General features: G+C 39.3%; 1 protein-coding gene across 4 annotated transcripts in view; it reads left to right on the plus strand.

Moving 5' to 3' along the window:
* The window catches only part of large1 (xylosyl- and glucuronyltransferase LARGE1), a 32,167-nt gene extending 17,312 nt beyond the window's left edge, over positions 1-14,855 (plus strand). For 2 of the 4 annotated variants that reach the window (XM_027003922.3, XM_081723650.1), the window contains 11 exons: positions 1,287-1,410; positions 1,812-1,983; positions 4,518-4,622; positions 5,119-5,231; positions 5,780-5,905; positions 8,346-8,501; positions 8,852-9,015; positions 10,415-10,693; positions 10,890-11,036; positions 12,333-12,528; positions 13,623-14,855. In XM_027003922.3, the coding sequence (XP_026859723.3) occupies positions 1,287-1,410; positions 1,812-1,983; positions 4,518-4,622; positions 5,119-5,231; positions 5,780-5,905; positions 8,346-8,501; positions 8,852-9,015; positions 10,415-10,693; positions 10,890-11,036; positions 12,333-12,528; positions 13,623-13,820 (1,780 nt within the window). In that variant the 3' untranslated portion in view covers positions 13,821-14,855. Of the gene's footprint in view, positions 1-1,286; positions 1,411-1,811; positions 1,984-4,517; positions 4,623-5,118; positions 5,232-5,779; positions 5,906-8,345; positions 8,502-8,851; positions 9,016-10,414; positions 10,694-10,889; positions 11,037-12,332; positions 12,529-13,242 lie in introns of all 4 variants that reach the window. The other 2 variants (XM_081723649.1, XM_081723648.1) reach the window with 2 other exon arrangements.
* The last annotated feature ends 9,733 nt before the right edge of the window (positions 14,856-24,588 follow it).

The following is a 24,588-nucleotide window of genomic DNA, read 5'->3' on the forward strand; positions in this document are numbered from 1 at the left end:
ACTTATCCTAATTTTTGGAGCTGGCTTTAGTCTTTGCTAATTTCAGAACACACTACTAAACAAAGCCTTCAGGCCACACAACGAGACCTACAGCCAACTGAGCTGTTGCTGTGGCTGCCTCCCAGTTGAGGCGCCTTTTGTTATGGGCTGGCCGGCATGACCTCCAGTGAAAGCCTCCCTCTGGTGAAGCTGAGAACCTCCTCCTGTCTCCTGCTGCACTGAAACTGCATGAGTCCTGCTCTTCAGCCTGGAGCTACCAGATAATGACAGTGGCAGGACTCTGCTCCCTGAGTTGCAGCCTGCCAAATCAGCAGCCAACTTACAGTCTGCGCTCTAGGCTCAGTGTGTGTCCTCGATCCTGAAAATGTGCTTTTGTTATGTAACCATGTGTTCCCTCTGTGAGTTAGGGTCAGTGGCCAGCATTGCAATTGCAGCTGAATAGCACATATGCAAGCAGTTCCAATAGCAATTATGATTCTAAACCTTGTGGTGAAACTGACTTGTTATTATATTTTTTACTTTCTGTTTTACTGGGGTGTACTATAATCCGAACATGGTTTATATTTCTGTAGCTGTTTCACGAAAGGGGTTAAGTTTGCCCTCGTATCTTGTGCTCCTTTTACAGATTCCACAAAATGTCTGAGCTTGATTCTCATGGCCTTGTGTACACTGGCATCTTCAAAACACTGTGACTGTCATGATAGTCTGTGTTTCTCTCCCCTGCTGCTTCACTTCAGGCTGACAGCTGAGGGATGCTTATGTGCCCTCTCTCTGTTTAAAAAAAGCAGCTCTGGCATAGATGACAGATATGCACAATTCATATACTTTGGCCTTTTACCAGTTACCTGGAAAGCACCAGAGTTTCTCAGTCAGATGTTCCTCAAATCCTAAACAAAACAAAGAAAAGTCACACTCTGACTGAATGAAATTTTTTCATCATTTTATATTTTTTATCATTTTATATTTTTAAAAATGTATTTTAAAATATAATGATAAAACTAGTAGTTATGAGGGGGGAGGGTTTTACTGGTCTTACAAACTTGGCAACACTGAAAAAAAAACAAAAACAAAAAACCCCCACTTGTTTCTCAAGCATGATCTTAATCAGGTAGTGATAAGAGCCCATGGCTAAGTATGCTGTTGCTCATAGGGGTCTTAAACCTATGCTGCCGATCACGTTCCTCTACTCGGTTCATGTTTTAGAGAAGAATAGGTGTTTACTTTAGTTACGAAGCTGCAGATACTCCTCCTTCCTCTCAGGGTGCAATGTGTGTACTGTGTGACAGGCGGAACCCTCTCCACTTCCACTTCATCACGGACTCCATCGCCCAGCAGATCCTGGCCTCCCTCTTCCACACCTGGATGGTGCCGGCTGTCCAGGTGGACTTCTACGATGCTGACGAACTGAAAGTGAGTCATGCAACAGATCCTGGATAACCTTACAGCTGTGCAGTAGTGGTTAAAATCCATGCTGTGCAGTTGTGGTTAAAAAAAACATGCTAAGCCATTTCCTGTGTTTTCTCCCTGCCCTTTGTATTTGAAAGGGTACTGTGTTGATAGTTCAGGTTCAGAAAGAAAAAGTCCAAACCCAGGACTTTGTTTCAAGATTCTGGATTTGCTAAATATCTTAAGCCACAAGGGAGAATTAATGTAATAAACTTGGTGATAAAATCATGGCATGACCTTTTGAACTCTCGGAGACTGGTTAGGACTGAAGAAGCAATGCAGTTTGTGTTGAACACATATTTCCAACATGTATTTTCAGTATATTTTCAACTGATTATTCATTTTTTATTGATTGTTTTGTTTAGTCTGAGGTTTCATGGATCCCCAACAAGCATTACTCTGGTATCTATGGCCTGATGAAGCTTGTTCTGACCAAGACGCTGCCCTCTGACCTGCAGAAAGTCATCGTTCTGGACACAGACATCACCTTTGCCACAGACATTGCTGAGCTCTGGGCTGTCTTTCACAAGTTCAAAGGTTTTTCATCCTTTTGTTATTATTTATTAGCATTATACAGTCATTATCTACATCATAAGACTTCTTCTTAGATTATTGATTTAAGCCTTTTCACAGGTGAAGGTTTGTTCCTCATCCTGGAAAGCATTATTGTTTGATAATATTTAAAATGTGTTGTACATATTTTGAGCAATTTTTTAGGAAAACATAGGGAGCATGGTGATTGCTTCCTGCAGTCAATCATCCTGACAATTCTTCAGTCTAACTCAGAGGTTGTTACCAGGTGTATGTAAATCTGCACACAGTATGTGGGAGCTTCATACTAAGTCATTCCACAAAATCATCTCTTCTATGCTACAGAAAAGACAGGCAGGGCTAAGTGTTAACTAAGAAAATTAGAAAGAGAAACATTGTATGATAGAAAGAGATGAATAGAGAGATTTGTGTGGGGCTAATATTCCAGAGCAATGTAGATCTTTGTGGTCTGAATCAGTCTTTATTAAAAGGTCATTCCTTTGGGTTCTATTCCACCTGCTCTTTTTAGTCACAGACAGAACAGCAAGCTCTCCTGTGTGTATTTCTCTGGAGGAGCCATTATTGCAATCACTGGGGTTCCTTCGGGGCTCATTTTAGGATATGTGCATTTTTTCACATTCGATCCCAATAATATCCCTAATGAAACTGAACCCATACCATTATAGGAACACTGTGTAGGTTCAGTGAGCAGCTGCATATCTTCATTTGAAATCAAAGAGAGTGTATAAGCTGAAAAGTGGTCCTTGATTGAAGTACACTAAAGCATATCTTGCTGCACATCACTCACCAAGAACACATGCTCTTCACTGGAATGCTTTTTTTTCCCTCATCTGTTAGACTGTGAGCAATATTCTGTTATACTTCCTAAATATAGCTTTCAGGACAGACAGTTTGATAACCATTGGATAAAAGAATCAAAAGAATGTGACTTGTTTTTACACAGATAAAAGAAAAACCTTGCATTCCACACCTGAATCAATATGTCAATATATAATTAGAAAAAATAAAAATAAAATACCCCCCCCCCACTAAAATCAAATGAGGGTAAAAATTAGATAAATGCTGCAAAATATATATGTAATGACCTTGTGTATAAACATTTCAAAGACTAGCTGGGATTTTTATAATATGTCATATCTCTTAAAACATAGGCTGACAAGCTTTTTCATAACATTAGGAATTTTACAGCTTTGCTTTGTATAGGGCTCTTTTCAAAGTTTTGTTTTGTAAGGGACCATCTCTTTCTGCAGTCAGACTTTGTCAGAAAGCTTTTCTAACTTTACATGAAACAAGTCCCCTGAAGCCTCTTCATTCAAATCCAACTCTTTTTGCTTCCAACTGTAACTTCTCTGGCCTTGAAATGGCTAATTAACTTTCTCTGTTGGCTTCTCTGCTTATTGATCCCCAAATCAACGATGTATTCACTAGAGGTCTTGCCTCTCAGGCGAAAGCCAATGCAGGCAATTTAGAGATTTATAAGGGTTACAAAACAGTAAAACTTTCCATGCACCATTGACACTGCCTTACAGGAACATTAAAACCTAAGCCAGGAATGCCGAGTGCCTGTTAGGAACAGCTATTTATAGCTGCATGTTGAAATGCGATGCACTGTATCACATAAATGCAATTATCATTGTTGAAGCAGGAGGAGATCTCTATCTGTCTGTGACTTTTATGCAGATTATCTGCCATGGACACACATTAATGATCACTGACAAGGTTAACAGGGATGCACACACACGCACACACACACACACACACACACACACACACACACACACACACACACATACACTTGTTCTCCCACTGACACGTTCTGACACACACACAGAAACTCTCCTACACTCTAAAGCTGCTATCGTCCATCTATAGTCAGCCTTCTCGGTATTAATATATATTCCACCTTTAATTCCAGCATTATATATTCTTATAATGCTAACAAGCTTTGAACAATTCATTGAAGATAAAGGGTTGTCCATAAGCTTAACTTTATGAATTTTGTCCTTGCCTTAAAAGTTTAAGGGCAAAAAAAAAGAATAGTGCTCTACAAGACGTTCTTATGAGAAAACTCAAGTAAAGTTAATAATCTAAATATTAAAATTCTTAGATTTTTCACCAATGGGTCCACTTCTTCACTTACACACACACACACACACACACACACACACACACACACACACACAATGTAAAGACATTACCAAAGTTACATCATATGGTGCTTAGTCAGTTAGTGAATAAGTCATCCAGGTATACAGTTTAGTAGAACTGGGAAGCTTTTTGCTGTATCTTCCAGAGTTAAAATCCATTCATGAATCTCTAAAACCAGCAAGAGATCTCTGTGCATCAGCTATGATTTCTTTAGCTGCTCAGCTACTCAGATTTTCGGGTCCAAAGGCAATTAAAAATCCACACTCACACGTAAGTTTTCTGAAAGGATAAAAGCCTGATTTTAAAATGAGGAAAAACTAGTAGTGTTGAGTCATATGTACTGTATTTGTAAGCCTCTCTCTCTTTCTCAGGTCAGCAGGTGCTGGGGCTGGTGGAGAACCAGAGTGACTGGTATTTGGGAAACCTGTGGAAGAACCATCGGCCGTGGCCTGCTCTCGGCAGAGGCTTCAACACTGGTGAGTTGGTGGCTCCCTCAACTACATGGACAATTTTTTTTTTTTTTTCAGAATTTGTCAAATGTGCTTAAAATTGAAAGAAACATTGGTATCATTTTTAGATAAATTCTTACACCAATCAAACAACTGACCCTGTCAATACTTACCTTTAAATAGTTTCCATTCAAAACCTTCTTTTAGCATATAATCTAATCTTCTTATTCAGCACCTTCTAAGTGCTTACTGAAAGCTGAAATTCCCCACCTCTGCTTAATATCCTTCTTATCTCTGTAGTCTGTTAGCTCCTTAAATTCTTGGAGAGTTTAGCCAAGTATGAGTTTATCCCCCTCAACAGAGACCACAAGCCATAGCTACCATACTTTACCATAATGTTATCATAATATGATATGTTGTTGTGGAGGACTCTATAAAGCAAAGGATTAATTGGTGTACAGATTTTTCCATTGTTTATGTACACCTCATAAAGCACTTTTTTTTTTCTGTGTGTGTGTTACAGGTGTGATTCTTCTGCTGCTGGATCGTTTAAGGAAACTCAGATGGGAGCAGATGTGGAGACTGACAGCAGAGAGAGAGCTGATGAGCATGCTGTCCACATCACTAGCAGATCAGGTACACGCACACAAATGCATACACACACTCACACACACACATACACACACACGCGCACGCACACCCACCCACCCACACGCATGCAAACACACACACCCACACACCCACACACCCACGCCAGACTTAGGGCTGCTGAGCTTACTTCACATTATGAATACAACAAGCACAAAGAGGCCCACTGTTGCACATCTACTTGATGTAATGTATAGTTACACAACAATGATTAAGCACTCAAATTTTACTGTTCATTAGTAAAAAACAAGTAATTCGTGTAAATAGAAAAGACTCTGTTAGCAGTCTTAATTTTCTTATGTTAGTTTCCTCTTGTAAAGTTTCTTTAACATTACCATTCACCAAACCCAGCACCAGTCCTTTCTCATTACTTTCATTATTTGGATTATTGCTTTTATAGTCTGTTAAATATGGGGTCATATGGAGTCATATGCCGTTTTGTAAATCTTTTCATTTATGTCATTTAGGCTCACAGATGCCTTGGGTTGTTTGTAATTAATGTAATGGAATGTAGGGTCTTGTGTTGTGCTTTGCAGGATATCTTCAATGCTGTGATCAAACAGAACCCCTTCCTGGTACACCAATTGCCTTGCTTCTGGAACGTTCAGCTGTCCGATCACACCCGGTCCGAGAAGTGTTACAAAGATGTTTCTGACCTCAAGGTGAGATGGGCATGAATAAGACACTGAAAGGATATAATGTGTATGAAATGTCTATGAATGTGTGTGTAAGAGAGAGTGTGAAAGGTGCAGAGAGAAGTTTGTGTCTTGCAAACAGTTTGGTGAAAATAGCAATAGTGAAATATGAGTCTACAGGATGTTCAACATATCCATCTTGGCTTTAGCCCAGCAAATAAGATATACTCCATTCTCAGAAGCCATTAGATAGCTAGATAGCTAGCTATATGTTAATATTAATCCACAAATTCACTCACTTTCTACAGTTACTGATGGGGTATACCTGCTCTGAAGCTAATGTGTTTAACAGCTTGAAAATGGAAAATAACTGAAAATATAATCCCCTTGATTGTTTTTGTGTAACTTACTATTAACTGTTATCATACTCCACCAAAAAATATTAGCTTACTGCTAGAAACTTGGTGATCTACTGCTCTTCTAAAACAGTAACCACAAATGCTATTTAAAGAGGAGCTCTCTATATATGCTTGGCTACAAGGTGAACACCATCAGGGAGAAGTATCCTCCATGGAGAAGGAGACTGGAGGCCAAGATAAGGGCAACACAAAGCGAAGTCAGCCTGCTATCAGAAATGTAGGAAGGCATGATGAAGGTACCTGAGAAATACAACAATCTCTGCACACCTGAGACCTTGGAGACTGTCAAATAAAGATTAACAATTTAGACTGCCTGCCTGAAGAAGTACACTAGAGAAGTTAGAAGCCATGAGACTAAACAAGATGTTGTCCCATTAGCCTTCCAAAGTGTAATCTTGGTGGCAGTGTAATAGCATAAGAAACACAAAGGCTGGAGACTGAATAATACTGGAAAGGCATATGAGAGAAAGAGGGATCACACAACAACAATGTCCAGTGGTTAAAGAACCTGACAGCAGACCACAGCAACCACCCTGAACAGGATCCAGTAACCATCATGCTAGAAGATATCCAAGAAAGAGTCTCAAGTATGAAGAACTGGACAGCCCCAGGCCCTGACATGGTCCATGCCTACTGGCTGAAGAAGATGTACTTCATGAGCACCTAGCAGCACAAATGAACCAGCTGCTAATGGATGGAACCCACTATGAAGGGTTAACTGAAGGCCAGACAGTCCTGATCCCGAGGGACCTTCAGAAAGGCTCAGTTTCATTCAACTACAAGCCAATAACCTGCCTCTGCACAACATGGAAGCTCCTATTAGGCATCATTGCAGTTAAGATGAGTAAGCATGTGGCTCAATACATGAGTGGGGCCCAGAAAGGCATTGGCAAAAACAACAGAGGAACCAAGCGCCAGTTACTGGTGGATAAAAAAGACACCAAAAATACTCTTAAGACTGTAAGATCAGACAGACCACCACCTGGACTGACTACAAGAAAGACTATGATTCAATACCCCACACATGGATTCTGGAATGCTTCAGGCATAAACAGGACTCTAAGAGCCTTCATTAGGAACTCAGTGCGGCCGTGGAAGAGAACCCTAGAGGCCAACTTCAAGCCAATAGCATGATTCACCATCAAGTGTGGGATTTACCAAGGAGATGCCCTGATCCAGCACTCTGACTCTGTACACTAAGCATAAGGAGGGGTGCCGAGGACTAGCGAGTGTCAGAGCCACTATCCAGGATGAAACAATCAAGATCCATCAGGATGATGGCCCCAAGTGCTGAAGTGCTTACTGAATACCTCAGACAACAATAACCAGAGAAGGATGGAAATGAGGAGAAACAGGGTCCATCATGGGAGGATATCCCCTGCACGGTATGTACCACAGGCAAATAGTCGAAGTGGCTGATATGGTGAAATCCTACCAATGGCTGCAAAAGGCTGGGTTGAAAGACAGGAAAGAGGCACTAATTATGGCATCACAGGAACAAGCTTTGAATACAAGATCAATAGAGGCTGGGCTATATCATACCAGGCAGGACCCCAGATGCAGGCTTTGCAAAGATGCGTCTGAGACAATCCAGCACATAACAGTGGGATGCAAGATTCTAGCAGGCAGAGGGTACTTGTAATGCAATAACCAAATGGCCTCTGGTAGAGGACCCCAGCTTGAAGGAAAAAGACCATCCAGAGAAGGACATGTGAGGAATATTTTTTTAATAATAAAATGTCCTAAAGCCAAACTTGACTTACCAAGTCACCAGTCTCATCAGTCCACTCTTACTCGATTTGCTCAGGAATATTGTGGTGGCAATTGTGTAAAGATTTCATTGTTGTCTATTTTCACTTAGTACAAATAGACTCTCTGTTTCCCCACAGTTATGGGCTTTGCTTCAGCAAACAACTATATATGGATTCTGCTGTCATATGGCATTTAGCCAGATCTCACTATCAGAGTCCAATGTACAATGCTGACCAATGCCTTAAACTATTGTCTATTGTATTGTTAGATGATGTCTGATCTCTCTGATGACACAGGTGATCCACTGGAACTCTCCTAAGAAACTGCGGGTGAAGAACAAGCACGTGGAGTTCTTCAGGAACCTTTACCTGACCTTCCTGGAGTATGATGGCAACCTGTTGAGGAGGGAGCTTTTTGGCTGCCCCAGTGAGACCGACCACAACAGTGAGAATGTAGGTAAACCACAGTGGTACAGGTACAGGCATAAGTTCTGAATAAGCGCTGAATACTGGATGCTGCAATACAGTATAAAGTGTTATTTTACTGATGTACAGTGTCAAATGCAACAGTTTTGAATTGCTATAATCTGATGAAAATGGACTAGATCATAATAATTAGGAAGTAGATGCAACTTTATAGTGCATGTGAACAGCACCAGTGCCTGCTTGCTCAATGGACATGTAGATATAGCTAAGTCGCAAACCATAGAGAATCTTTATGCAGGGGGTAGAGTCTGTAGAGTGTGTTGCTTTAATGCAATCTTTCATGCAGCCTCACTAATGTGTGTCTGATGGTGCCTCAGCTCCAGAAGACTCTGCTGGAGCTTGATGAGGATGACCCATGTTATGAGTTCCGGCGAGAACGATTCACTGTGCACCGCACACACCTCTACTTCCTGCATTATGAGTACCAGCCCAGTACAGACCAGACTGATGTTACCCTGGTGGCCCAGCTCTCAATGGACAGGTATGAAGAAAGTGAACACATTTTTTTCTACCATTCACTATATGTTTACATTGTTGAAAATTTCAGAATGGTATCTGAAAAATGTGTAATGATGCACATAAGATGAATAAAATTAAAGGTCCTGGAGAACATAATAATTTAATTGGAAAATATAATGTTTCCCATGGGCAGAGGCATAAAGAGACTTTGAAGACTCTGTGACACACTGAGAGCCAAAGAAAAAGAGTTTTTGTCATGGTGCACCACGCACCCTGCAGGAGGGACACTCACACACACATGCGTGCACACAAGTGCATGCACACACACACACACACACACACACACACACACACACACACACACACACACACACACACACACACACACACACACACACACACACCTGCCGCAGTCCCAATAACCCACTTATTAGTTATTGCACACACCTGTTTGTTGTTTGCCCTCTTTTGTTCTCCCTGCTATTTAAGCCCACAGATACCTGCCGTTGGTGTTGTGCATCGTCCTGCACCTGGAGCCATTGCCTGTACCTACTCTCAAGCACCCTTCATTCCTGTGTTTATTCTACGCATCGAATTGTTACACCTGAATTGTCAGCTTTTAATTTTTAAATTTGCTCAAGTCAAGCTGTTATGTAGAATAAAGATTCTCTCGACTTTTACTTGCCTTTCACTCCCTCCTTACTTTCTTTACCAATTCTTTCTTTACCAATTTCACTTCCAACTGATTTGACTTGATATCAAATGTGATCAGTGTTAGATTTTCTAATATTAAGATGGTATGTCTTTATTAAGGCCTTGGGATTAGCATCTGATTTTTCAATTCAAAGAAGCATTTGACGTGGCCTTAAATTAAATTTGATTAATACTATACATCAAATTAAATCTACCTTATCTTGGCGATAAAAGACTAATCATCAGTATTGATTAGTTACAATTTAAGAAGCATAGTAGAAGTGCATAGTAATCTAATGCTAGCTAGCTGATATGCTATAAAGCTCTGCATGTTTAGAAAACTTCCTTGAAAATCTGTTACAAATTCTCTGAGCTCTGCAACACAGTATCTCACTTTTGGAGGCACAGTGGTGTCATTGACTTGATAACCAGTAAGGTTCAGACTATGAAGGTTTTACCGATTTTAATTTGCAAGATGTGTTTGATAAAGGAATGCTTTCATTTATGTCTGCCAAGCTTTCAGTGGCCTGGTAAAGGCCTATACTACTAAGAAAGACTGTTTGAGGTCTTTGTTATTTATTTGAAGTCTTTGTTATTTGGTTGTTTACCTCAGGAAAACCTACATTTCTAATATCTCATATTGAATACTGTCACATCAACTTTTTGGGGGCAGGCAGCATAGATTAAGGTTTGTTGGTTGATGAAATTTTATCTTTTGTGTGGTGCAGGCTGCAAATGCTAGAGGCCATCTGTAAACACTGGGAGGGCCCCATCAGTCTGGCTCTCTACCTGTCCGACGCTGAGGCCCAGCAATTCCTGCGCTATGCTCAGGGCTCTGAGGTTCTCATGAGCAGAAGTAATGTGGGATACCACATTGTCTACAAGGAGGGCCAGTTTTACCCTGTCAACCTGCTGCGCAACGTCGCCATGAGGCAGGTCAGCACACCCTATATGTTCCTGTCAGACATCGACTTCCTGCCTATGTATGGACTCTACGAGTACCTCAGGTAAGGTTGCCTCCTACAGGACTCCAACACAGTAAAACTTCTAAAATATGGCTAGAAATGTCCAAGAATTCTGGATCTTAACATTTCTTGGTAAACTGAGGTCTTCCAAAAAGAATTTCTGGAAGCTCAGGATGAGGTGGACACAGCCTGTGTGCTTCAGATGGAATTACCTGAACCACATATGATTTTCCTGCAGGAAGTCAGTAGTTCAGCTGGACATGACTAACACCAAGAAGGCTCTGGTGGTGCCTGCGTTTGAGACACTGCGTTACCGGCTGTCCTACCCCAAATCCAAGGCTGAACTTCTGTCCCAGCTGGACATGGGCACCCTCTTCACCTTCAGGTAAAAGTCTTATAAACCAGTGCTCCTGTAGGTTACCTATTAGGATCGAATTTTGCTGTTAAAATTAACAGTACTGTGTACTGGACTAAATAATTGCACTGTCTACTCATTTTGTATTTGTCCTGTCCTGTATTTATTATTGTTTATTTAATTTTGCACTATATTCGACTGTTTGCACTTGTGTAGCATATTGTCTGTTGCACTGTTGTTTTTGTGTTGCACCATGGTCCTGGAGGAACATTGTCTCGTTTTTGTTGTGTACTTGTATATAGCTGAAATGACAATAAAACCTTTGAACTTTGAACTTTGAACTTGAACATACTTGTCACTGGCTTACTGTTAAAGGTATAAGTGTTTTAACCCAGGCATAGGTGTTCAGACTTTTTCCTTTTCAGCTTATGAAAGATATCCATTAGAATCCTGGATATACCACCTTTGAGAGTTCAATGGTGTTAATTTTACAGTAGGGATCAGATGGACCCTGACTGCATGAAAACATAAGGAACTTTAATTACCTTATTAAATTACATCAATTACCTCATCAGTTTAATTGGGACAGTAGCACCTCCCAGTCATTTTGGAGCTAGATAACTTATGGCAAATACAACCCTCCACACAAATCACCTTAACTCTGCAGACTATGATAGAGCTCACCAGTTTGGTTCAATTCTGTTAAGTCCTGTCAAGAATGGAATGCTGCTGAACTAGCAGTCGATGCTGCTTTTCTTACTTCAAGGATTAATGCAATTAAAACAATTAAAAATTCTGAAATTTAAACACATCAGATGATTAGCTTCATCAGTTATTAACTTCATTAAATCTGTCTTAGAAGACATGACCAAAGAGGGTGGAATGTGCCCAGTAATTATTTGCAATCTGTTCAAAATTCACTATTCTTTACTATTCTTTACTGGATCAGTGAATCCTGTAAGTGAATCCTATTTTTTAATCAAAGTCAGTGAATTCTGTTTTTCCACCAAAGAATAACACTGATGCATGGCAAATATGGTGGCAGCGTATAATCTTGTATCTAGGGCAAGCCCTGGTAAATTGAAAGAAGGAAGAGCCTCACAGCTTTAATCTCTTATGAGAACAGTTTGATTTATGATCCAGGAAAGTGAGTGGATTTAAATTGTAGCATGAGCTAAATGGATTTTTACACATTTCTATGCATTTACATTTTGAATATGCAATGCTTTAAAAGGATGAATATAGATTTAATTCTGTTCTGGGTTAATGATTTATTGAGGTCTCTACTATTCTGTACATTCTTGTATTTGTTAATTAATTCCTCAGGTACCACGTATGGACAAAAGGCCATGCTCCGACTAACTTTGCTAAATGGCGAACAGCCACGACTCCATACAGAGTGCAGTGGGAGGCAGACTTTGAGCCATACGTAATGGTACGGAGGGACAGTCCTGAGTACGACCGCAGGTTTGTGGGATTCGGATGGAACAAAGTGGCCCACATTATGGAGCTGGATGCACAGGTAATCTGAAGTGTCTGCTCCCTCTACCAATTTAGGCACATCAAGGACCTGTTCTTGACACATCAGACTCAAGAAAAATTGTTCATTAAACTGATTAACAATAAATTCTTGTAGTCAGAGTAAAAACTGCTGAAATTATGAAATAATTTTTAAAATGTAATCAAGATCTGAAATATTTATTAATATTAAAGCACATAATGGGTCAGTGATAGCATTTAAAGTCATTACATCAAAGTGTATTAATCTTGATCAAACAGCTTCAGATAACATATGAGTGACATTGTAATACACTAATTATAAGACCATGAGAAAATTCAGCCCTAATCAATCAGAGTAGACATCTGCAGGGGCAAAAGCATGGTTTTATCCTAAACCCATGTTGTTTTCTCTAATTTCTAAGACAAAATTAAATATCAATACACCTTTTTTCCTCTTTATGTGCCTATATGCAAAGTTCATATGATACTAAACTAAGCTTTATTTCAACATGTTTACAATATGGGAAGATTCTGTCTTAATTAAATTATACACTTGCAGATCTTGCTAACTGGTCATTTATGAGAACATTTGTAAATTTGATTAGATTAAATGATTTATTGGAGTCATTAACATTGATCAAAAAGTAATGGATTTTAAAATATCTGGTCTGTTTCATACATTTCTTATTTTGGTTCATTTGGTTCACCATGAATTATTCTCCTCCTGCTTCTACAGCTTTCTCTACTTCAGTCAGGTTTGATTTTACTTTCCACTAAGGAGATGCAGCTCCATCAAGTTCTTACAATCGATCTGTGATATTCAGTGAAATGAGATATACCTGCAAAAAAAGAGATTAAGATCAGACTGAATATTTTTGTGTACTTAGTAATGTCTGTCCATTTCAGTTCAGCTTTTATTGATGCATTTGACACAAATGCAAATTAACCAATTATTTCTGACATAAAAGCATAACTTTTAGTACATAATATAAGGTTGCTCTTTAATCAGAACAGAAATCAAATATTTTGTATGTATGATTGTATGACAGTTTTGTCTGATGTGACAGATTTTACTTTTTCCCCCAACTGGTTATAAAATGTATTTATTTTTTTCAGGAATATGAATTTGTGGTTCTACCCAATGCCTTTATGATCCACATGCCTCATGCACCCAGCTTCGACATCACCAAGTTCCGCTCAAATGAACAGTACCGTGTTTGCCTCAAGACTCTCAAAGAGGAGTTTCAACAGAACATGTCCCGTCGCTATGGTTTTGCCGCCCTCAAATACATGACCGTGGAGAATAATAGCTAGCAGAATTGCCCCCGCCAAACATCTGCAGACAAGATGGACAGCACTGCTTCTGAGTTGCGTAAAGTTGTGTTCACCAGAAAGAGACACTTATGATGGTGGACTCAGCAAAGCTTTTAAACCTAGAGCGGCTGGTACGCTCCTGATAAAAGGGACAAGTCATTTTACGCACGTAACTCTCTGCAGACCCCCAAACAGATGAATCACCTGCTAACAGGCAATGCTTAATCCAGTACCCTACTTCAGATTGGAAATTTCAGCTTTCAAAATGTATACGTTTCCTTACATAAAATGTACTTTTTAATTTTTTTCTCAGCACGAATTTCAAAAAACTCTGGTATGGTTTTATTACTTTTAGAAAGTCATCTTTTAGCTTGTTTGTTTTCAATAAAACAGCTCTTAATTTCAGAATTAATCAGTTGCCTTGAGCAATCTAAAAATAAGTATTACTTATTGGAGAAGAAATAATTACACTCATTGTTAGTTCTAAAATTAATGGAAACAGATCAAAAGGCAACAAAAATTAGCTTATCTTCCAAAATTATCTTCCAATCTTTCCACTTAAGATAAAAATGTAAAAGACATGAGGTTAATCATGCAGTTATAGAATCAGTACAACATCTCAGCACAAAATGCATTTAAAAACAACAAAGCTTTGAAAATAGTTAGCATTAACTTGATCTTGAATTGGACAAAGGTGGAGAAATTATTCAGATGTAGATACAACCATAGTTATGGCAAACTTAGCATCACTGTCCACAAAACAAAGAGCCAGTGATTAATAAAAAAATAAATAAAGGTGTTCGTACATAGAATGGATAGGAGAGCTGACAGTGTCTTTTGACGGTGCAGATTATTCAATACATTAGAAATTGTTTTCTTCTTAAAATATGCTGTACTTTGCTGTTGTATACTATGACGAAAATAACATTATGGCGCTACTAAAGGGCTGCAAGCGGTTCCTCTGAGCCATTACAAATTCCCCAAAAACCATGGTAAAATCAGTGTTTATTTTGGTAATAAAAACGTTGTCCATAATCTGTCTATTTTGTTGTTGATCAGCAGGTCATCAGATCTGTGCCTTAGTTCCATACAGTCTTCTGCTGGTACCATGAAGACTAAGTACTTATAGTTTTCTTTTTTTAGGCTTCATTTGCAAATTCTTTTACTGGTCTTTAGTATAAATGGCCAACACATAAAAAAATACAACTACCCTTTGGAATACTCTTTTCAGTAAGTGTGGCTCCTAAGCCGCAGTGATATGAGGGTAATAATGGTGATCAGAAGGCTTCTGTGTTCTGCATCTTTGCATCTATGTAGGTCTAACCTTCTAGGAAAGAATGATCCCATCTCAATAATGATGCAAGGTTAGCAAAGTGCTAATAGCAGTCTACAGTTTAGTGTTTTGTAGTACAATCAACTCATAAGGTACAATACAAATACAATACTCTGGACTATACTATAGTGCACTGTGATAACGATGGCTAATGAAAACTTTGATACACACATTGGTTGATGGAATACCTTATATGAAAGATCATTCTTGACCAGTGCAGTATCAAATTGCCAACACATGGATTGATCATTTTATTTGTTATGATAAATATAAAAACATCTTTTGCTTGGTTCAATCTGAGACAAGTATTTAAATTAATACTTGAAATGAATATGCAGTGTAGAAGAGCCCTTGATTCATGCAATATATTGAGAATTCTTTGGTTCTTAGAAGAAAAGTGTCATCATCTCACCTCCCTCTCTCTGTTTCTCACAAAGCTCCTCACATGTGGTGCACGTGATCAGAGATAGTTCAGAGAAACTAGAAAGAGCTCATTTTTCTAGTCGCTCCCCACCATGATTATGTCCTGTTCACTTAATGCCACAGTCCCTGAGATTTGTGGTAGGAATATTGACAGGACAAGACAGGAATGTTCATAATGCATATTGCACATAACAGGAATGTTGATAATGCATATTGCAGTCTCTTGACTTTTCAGTTTCTTCCCATAAATCACATAATGTGACAAGATTTACACCATAGACCTCAGTGAGTGAACTAGTTGAATCAGGCAGTTCCTCTAATCTCAACTGTCAAAAAAAAAGTTTGTGTTGTGACTTTACACACTATAGAAAGGGGAAAGAAAAGCTTTGAGCTGTCAAATTTCCCTTGAGCTATCATAACTTTACCCTTCCTTCTTTTTATTTTTCGTACTTTATTTATTTATTTATTTATTTATTTATTTATTTATTTATTTATTTATTCAGCACTTTGTACTGAGATTTTATGAAAATAGACTTTTCTCTCTTCTCACAGCTGGTAAAGTGAGTTAAGGGGAGCTATTGCACTACATCTAACCTAGCATGATTGAGGGCGTCTCTTTTATGTCTAATCTAAGCACTGGCTTAGACTTGAGGCATTTATGGGATTTAAGGCAGTGAAGGTGAAAGGTGGAGAGGGATTTAAGACTATTGAGTAGTTCATTTCACACTGAGCAAATGACCTTCTACAGCAGCAAGGCAAATAGTGACTGAAAAGGCGTCGTCACAATACGGATTTTCAAATCCCTGATTGTGGGGCATTTTACAGTGTGCAGTTTGCAAAACCAATGAGTAGCAGTCCAGTCTTATAAAAGTACACTAAAATCACAGGAAAATGTTCTCAGCAATAGTTCTTAGGCAAACAGTGACTGCACATTTAGAGGTATTTTTCCAACTCCATACAATATTTTTACTAACGATATTCCTACCTAAAGAAAAAAACCTTACAATGACAATGACCAACAAAGGGAGCACATACAGACAGGGGTTTAAATAGACACATTAACACTTAACATTGAACCCTATACACATGTGTGCAATCCCGGGGGCATAGTTACAAAAACAAAGACACAGTACATTGGTGTATCCCCCTGCACGCGGCTGTGGCTGTACCACGTGACTATGGGAGGAGGAGCAGTCTGTGACATGTACACCCTGCTTGGCACAGTGTTATACTCTTGTCACAAAGAACTGCCTTCTCTCATTAGATATCCATGTATGAATAAATGTAACCCAACGCGTAACCAGTATTTTTTGTTGAATACTTGTCAAAAAAATCTACATGAACTGAATTCTTGACTTATTACTCTGATGTCCTTTCATTTTAAAATTGATCAGCCAGTTTATCACTCCAGACACAATATATCTGTATGTTATAGAAATTTCCGACCAGATGGATGGTTTCTGTTGCTTCGTAACTTCTAAGTGATGATGGCATAATTGCTACCTTGCATTGTTCCATCTCAAAGAATTCCCTTTTAGAAAGATGAAGTCCATGGATATTGTGCTGGGAGGGAATAATATTCATGAGAAATGCTGAAAATGTTCATTTGCATGACAGTATTCAAAACACAAACCAACCTTAAAAAACAAGCAAAGAATTAACTGTTTTGGTTGTGAGTGCATTGTCCCCACATTAAACTCACATTAAATTCACATGCTGTACATGATAATGAGCTTTGTGCTCTTACCCACAAAGTGTAAATGTGCTACAAAGTGTGATTTGGGGGGTTTTCTTTGCACTTCAGCCCATGTTTGAAGCCTGATTCATGGCACCTCAGCTTAGGGCACTGAAAGGACAGCTTTTATTATGGCCCCTTCTGTGCCCCCGAGACGGTTGACTCTTCACTGCACTAAATCCCTATATTAGAGAGGCTGAGGCCTCTCCCTCTTTTCTATTACCACTGAATCCTAATGTTCAGAGGAATGAATCATACCATCTCATATCTCCAGGCCCCAACAGCTTACCTTGACTTATGAGAATGTGACACTGGTCCTCTGTCAGGCTGTGCAGGGCAGGATCTCACTAATAAACTGCATAGCTGCACAGTTGCATGCAGGCCCAGTAGGTGAGGGAGAGTGACTGCTCTTTCACCTGTCAGACATTATGACTCTTGAGTTGAGAGAACATATTTAATAACAAATTATGTCTAAAATGAGTGGGCGCTAATGATCCTATGCAAGTTGTTTGGTCTTTTTAAATGAATTGCTCCTCAGAAAAACACTGTTTTCTCACATAATTGATTAAAATCGGCTTTTGTCATAGACTCACCTTTTAATAGCATACGAGGGCTCCTGCAATCAGATGAGAGGTGGAGGGTAACAGTAGTGCAGCAGGGTGACCTTGCAGATCAGTAGGAGGATCAGAGCTCTGCCATGCTGCAGTGAGCTACCTCACTTCTGATTAATGGCTGGAGCAGGCATGCGACTTAAACATAATTGACCTTGCACTTTTCCTTGTGGCACTTAGTGACCTTGTCACTGTAGCGCTTACAACGCACGCATCAAATGTGTTATCCCTTTATGTCTTTGTAAGGCTTCACACATTAAAAACAGTTAGGAGATGGTTTATTCTTTCAAACAAAATGTTATTTTTTGACATAATTTTCTGAGTGACATGTTCCTCTGCAACATAAACACAGTACAGGTGTGCAAACAGCACACATAGCCCTCCGGATCAGTTGGCAATCTACCAATGTTCCACACAGTTCAGTCTCATCTAATTTAACCTGTTTCAGTTATAGAGAACTGTTGCACTGATACTCTCAATTCATTTGTTACTGATGAATTATTGAGCCTCAGAAATATTACAGATGAATCTGGAGTCTAGCCTGGAATTACTCTGCTTCTCTCATAGAGACAACAGATGGGGAACAGTGGGGTGTGAAAGAATATCTGCTTGATCTAAAACAATAAGCCATCAAGTGAATCTCTCCACACAAGAGACACTGCAGACAGTATTCAAGAGAGCTCACTGGAGTAGCTTCATATTTGCACTGAAGCAAGTTCAAGGCAGGTGTCAAGGCAGCACCAAAGAACCAGGTGGAGAAATGGAAAAGAAAAGGGAAATGAGATGGCTGGATTTTTTTTGTGCCATGATGTAGCAGCTATGAGGAACACCGAGTCACATGGCTCCAGAGTATGCTCAACACCTTGTGTGCTATGTGAGCGTCTGAGCCGTGGCAGGGAGACATCTAGCAAAACCTATTCCTACTTCTCTCTTTAGCTCTGATGATGTTAAAATGTCTGCTTATGGTCATCGGAAAGTTGAATGCTGGGTTTCTTCGCTCGATGGATGTAAAGTGATGTTGATATTTTTGCATTTTTCTCTCTTTTGGTACATAAAAAAAGCTTTAATGGATTATGCCATCCTGTGGTGCCTGGACGGCATCTCACCATCTAAAAGAGCCATGCAACAAATCAGATCACATCACATCCTTTAAGAGGACAGAAAGCTGCTACCTAAAAGACGTATTCCTCCCCTGTTGACTCTTGGGCCTTTCTACGGTAGAATCAATATCCATGACTCTATAATCAAGAGCCGCACCATTAAGCTAGTATTAGAAATACTTTTTTAAAGGTTTTATTATATGTTCTCTAATACACATAGTGTTATTATATTAATACATATGCTGTTACTTTATTATCACATAGCTGGCATTTTTAAATATGGTGAGTCAAAATGATTAGCCAGCATTTTTAAATATGGTCAGTCAAAACTGAATAGATTTTAAAGAAAATATGAAAAGGCATGTAAGAAAATATTTGTATTCCTTGCTGATGCCTCTTTACCTCAAACTGAAGTATGCATACTATTTTAGGTAATTTATTTTCATTGAGTAGTTTGAGGGCCCAGGCTCTACTCATCTGGTATATGTCAAAGGTTTATGGACTTTTCTCCACAATATAAATTTCGAATCCGGGACTTCTGTGTACTTAAGTCTTGCATTCAAATATGCTTACTCACCCTCCTGTGAATAACAGGCCACCCTCAATACCTTCTCACAGAAAAAAACCCATCCGAATGGCTTTACCCTCTGGGACTCCGACCGTTTCCAGCATCCCCGCAGCTCCCCACACCTCTCCATTTATGCTCAGACATGTACCTCTGGATCAGGTTCACTAGGACATCTTAGGCATCCTGACTATATCAGTAAACAATAGAAATAATTTACTCGTTTTCAATAGCATAAAGTTCTGATGCATCTTTAGGACCTAAATTATATTTCCATGTAAAGGGCATAACCAGTCTACAGAATTAACTCTTTGCTCTTCGTTTGTTTAGTCAAATTACAGCTCTTAATGAGATTTGCTCTCTGATTCCCAAGGCTGTTCTCAGAACTCAAAATCAACTGAGCATTACTGTTATAGAACTGTAAAAGTGGCCCAATGGATTATTAAAATTAATGGATTACAAACCAAATCCTAGCACATTCAGCAGACCTTCGAAGACAAAAACTGTGATAATCCTGATTTTGTACTGCAAAGCTTTTTAAAGCACATTTATGCACAATTTCTAGATTTCTTATCATTCAAGTGCAAGTCCTTCTACAGTTCCTTTTTCAAATAGGAAAAAACACCAGCATTTTATTCTAGTTGTAATGAGAGTGCTGTAGATGCAATCCTAGTGCAGTAACTCTAAGAACTCATACATTTCTGAGTTATAATCCAGATCCCTGGCACCAATCTCTTATAGCCTGTATGTTGTGTCAGCTGTTTTTGGCCTTTTTCATTAGTGACGCAGTTTTGATCAAAAGGTAAGTGTCAGCTAGATACTTTTAATATATACTTATACTGTAAAATGTACTTTGTAAATATTGTTTATGCTTACACAGAATAAGTACAGAAAAACTGATGTATAAGCATTTATGTACCAAATATCCCAACATCACCTGCCCCCTTTTTAAAAACAGGTAATTGATGAAAGAGATTTGTGAAAACATTGCTGAGTACAGAAAACAAGACTACATACCAGATACTTTGTACAGACCTTTTCCAATTGAACATCCTGGTTTTGAGAAGTAAGAATATACAGTGGTAGTCCATTTATATTTAACTAAGACTTTTACCCAAAGCACCTTATAATTATGACTGAGTAATTGAGGGTTAAGAGCCTTGCTCAGGGGTCCCAGAGTGGCATTTGAACCAGCAACCTTCAAATTACAATGCCAGTACCTTAACCCCTGAGCTACCACTGCCCGCAAAACCCTTTGGCTCCCCATCTGTGACCTCACCAACACACTGTCTGGTGGACAGCTTGAACAACTACAGCCGTGTAAACAAAACATGGTGAAAATTGTCAAAATGCAAAGCATCTCTTACTGACCTTTAAATCAGTTATTTTCTAGAGAGCAATAATCTTTATGTCAGCACACCAATAATATGGGAAAAAAACGCCTAGTTGTCCATCTCTAATCCTATAGTACAACCCGCAGAATTTATGGTCTTTTCAAGCAGCTGTAGAGACAGATCTGTCATTACTCCTTTTGGAAACAGGTCAAATTTGTCAACTAACTTTGCGAGAAGCTACAGTATGATGCCACTTTAAACATGTAATCAGGGTGAGGGTGTACCTTCAGAATCCTGTCAAAGGGTAGGTTTAGAGTAATGTCACATCTATTCAATCATCTCCATGAAGTAGTTTCTTCTCTAAGAAGTACTGGATGGGAAAGGGAGGTGTGTGCCTTTCTCCATTGCTGGGTACCTCTCTACCTTTTTTTTAAAGCACTTAGAACTGTGTAGTGATGCACAACTGGTAATTTAACAAGATGTGTGATAAATTTCACCTGCCATCCCTCTAACCCATACAGTGTAAGGCCCTTGGCAGTCTACTGAGCACCAGTTCAGGCACTGATACAACAGAGTTGACCTGGATGTCAATGAGCATGCTGACTATGGACATGCTGATACTAAAGGACTTTTATTTGGGCCCTCAAATATTCCTCCGTGGCAGCATAAGCAGTCATTAATCATTTTTGCCATGGATTTACTGAAAAGGTATGTCACTTCATTGTGCACCTTGACAACAGTAACACTACTGCTTGGGTATAAGGATGCAGTCAGACAGCAAAGCTTCAACAGAGGATTGAGGTTTGAGCTCTCAGTTGATCTGTGTCTGAAAGACCTGTCCAGTGCTTGCTTCAATGTTTGCTAGGGCTGTCCTCCCAATCCTCAGCTCTCTGGGGTATGGCAACCAATGACTTATTCACTAATTGTTTAAACATGTATTGTACCAAAATATACATCCACTAGGATATATATTTGTAGTGGAGATGAAGTTTTAGATGAGGAGTTTGAAGTAGCTTCATAGAGCATACCCTCTCTACTAGTTTAGATAGAAACCTTGTATCCAAAAGAGACAGCTAAAGAGTAAAACAAACTGAGGTTGTTGTGAGACCAGTCCGTAGGGACAGAACTGGGCAGATGGGCTTCCTGCTTTCTCGTGAAGCTTCTCACAGGAGAACTGTTTAGATGTTATTGGATGTGACAGAATGAGTGAACCACTGAGACACTAAAGCACACACACAAAGAGCTCAACAGGGTAGAAATCAAGTGTTGCTGACTTGTGCTGTGAATTTTTTCATGTTATCCTGACTTTAAATTCATCTTGATTTTGAGTCTCCTTGCATTAGTGTATGTAATTAATGCAAGTAACTAACAATGCATAGTATTTTCAGATAATTAAATAATGACCTTTTTACCATAACAATGATTTTAAAAGACGTTTTTAGCAGGCCTAGAGGTGACTGAAGAAATCCATTTACAAGTGGTCCCCTTTTAAACCTGATGTTGAATAATGCCCTCTCTACTGAGTAAGCCAAAGCAATTGTTATATCTGTCAATATTAGTGAATTGATTGAATTTACATGGGGAAAAATATACAAAGAGTAGATAAATCTAGAATGGCAGGATCCTAGTGTGAGTCATTTATCATAGGGGATGTAAGTGGTGGAATCACTTTCAGCATCAAAGTAGGAGGAACAAGACAATCTCAGAAAGCAACTGCAGCAAGTTCCAATGTCCACAGCAAGAAGATAAACAGATCACAGTGATGGATGAGGGAGAGAGGAAGGGAGAGAGAGCTAAAAGGATGAGTTTGTGCTTTACCAATGGTTCGGAGGGCACAGCAATGTTAAAACTTGAATCTACATACAGGATATTTACCCTAACAATCATATTGATCTTAGGGATGTTTCTGCACGCCCCCAAAAAACAAACAAAAACATGTCAATAAAATGTGAGAAAATCCATATATTCTAATCACTCTGGTTACCATAGCTTGAAATGTGTGCTGGATACTTATGTACACAAAATGGGTTGTCAGTTGCTATTTTGTGTATATGAATGTTCATTGACATTTTAGAGATTCGTTGCCATGTCTGAAAATATGAGGGAAAAAAGGTTTGTTCCCTGAAAACTTTAAATGTAGCTGCAGCTCAAAGTGCATCCAAGTACACAAGTACACAAAAGCAGGGTGAGTGCTGCTTCCATTAGACAGCCCCAAGGGATCTCAGATTATTTGGCCAATGGTTTTTGTGTGTTGTGTTGTGAGGGTCTGGGGGAGTCTGTGAAATGTTTTTTGGTGGTTTGATTTCTCCAGGAGAACTGTGAGTTTATGAGACAGACACAATGATTGTCTTCTCTCTCTCTCTCTCTCTCTCTCTCTCTCTCTCTCTCTCTCTCTCCCCAAAGTCACAAACAGCCTTTTTTCATGGCTTGTGATATTTGTAGAGGTGAAGAAAAGCCACCTTTTCTTCAGATTAGTGCCTCTGTCAGTAAAACCAGCTTAAGCCTTTCAGTGCTCAGGAAATTGATTGAATAATGTTCACATTCCTCAAGGCATGCTGTGCATCACCACACTGTCCTGACTGTTAATTGGAAAACTCATGCCTGGCCACAGTGGGTTTGATATCGCACCACATTGCTGTTGAAAATGTTGAAAAGCTTCTCAGAGTGGAAAAATTAACCAACATTGCTGGATGTTAATCTACTTTGTACATATGTATCAAGCTACAATGTGGAATACATTTTTTTTGTCAAAGGAAACACAATCCAAGAGTACATTTGTATATTTTTAATACCAAGAAAATATTCACATATGATGCTTTTTCATATTCTATCAATGATTCTATAAAGATCTACTAAGTCTTACAGCATGGTGGCACAGGACAGTGAATGGTATAGCAACAGGAAAGAGAGTGACCTTACAGCATAGTGGCACAGGACAGTACAGCAACAGGGAAGAGAGGAACCTTGAATTTCTATATTCCTAGTGACAGTACAGCCAGTCGTGTCCTTAGGGTACGCTGGCCACAGATAGAAAATAGTACATCTGCAACCTAAGTCTCAACTGTTGGCTGCACTTCTGGACTGCTAAATAGTGCCTGCCCCTGGAGGTGGAATGTTACATGTCTTGATAGGTGTTTCTATGTACCCAACAGGTGTTTGTGATGTGTTGTATCGTAATGGAGTGTTTCATTTTACTGAGACTTCCACTGCATTGAGCACACATTTATGGTCATTCTCCATCCATCATTCAGTCAAGGCAGCACAGTGCTTATCCATGTCCCTGTTAGCATTGCCATCAACCCACTGTGCTCTAGGCTGGAAGGGGAAAGGTCGTGGATCGGTCTTCCAGACACAGCTTAGGCCTTTTAGACTTGAGACTAAAAAGGATTTATAATCCACAATTCCCGATGACAGTGGAATTTAGTCCCAAACATTTCTTGTTCTTGGGACAGCTTTATAGCTTGGGAAACAAAGGAAATGATGGCTCTGAGCAAACTGAGTGGGAAAACATTGAGATTTATGGACACTTCCGTCTCAGCCCTGTGGGACTGGATCAATCTTAATTAAGAGTTCAATTCCTTTTAGCTCCTTATCTCTCATGTGCTTTATCAACCACCCACTAGGGCTTTGGAGTCTCTCTACATGTTCTGTTGTAACTGATACGCAA

The sequence above is a fragment of the Electrophorus electricus genome, chromosome 11 (genome assembly GCF_041902795.1).
Source record: "Electrophorus electricus isolate QZ-2024a chromosome 11, ASM4190279v1, whole genome shotgun sequence".
In the NCBI taxonomy this organism is placed as follows: Eukaryota; Metazoa; Chordata; class Actinopteri; order Gymnotiformes; family Gymnotidae; genus Electrophorus; species Electrophorus electricus.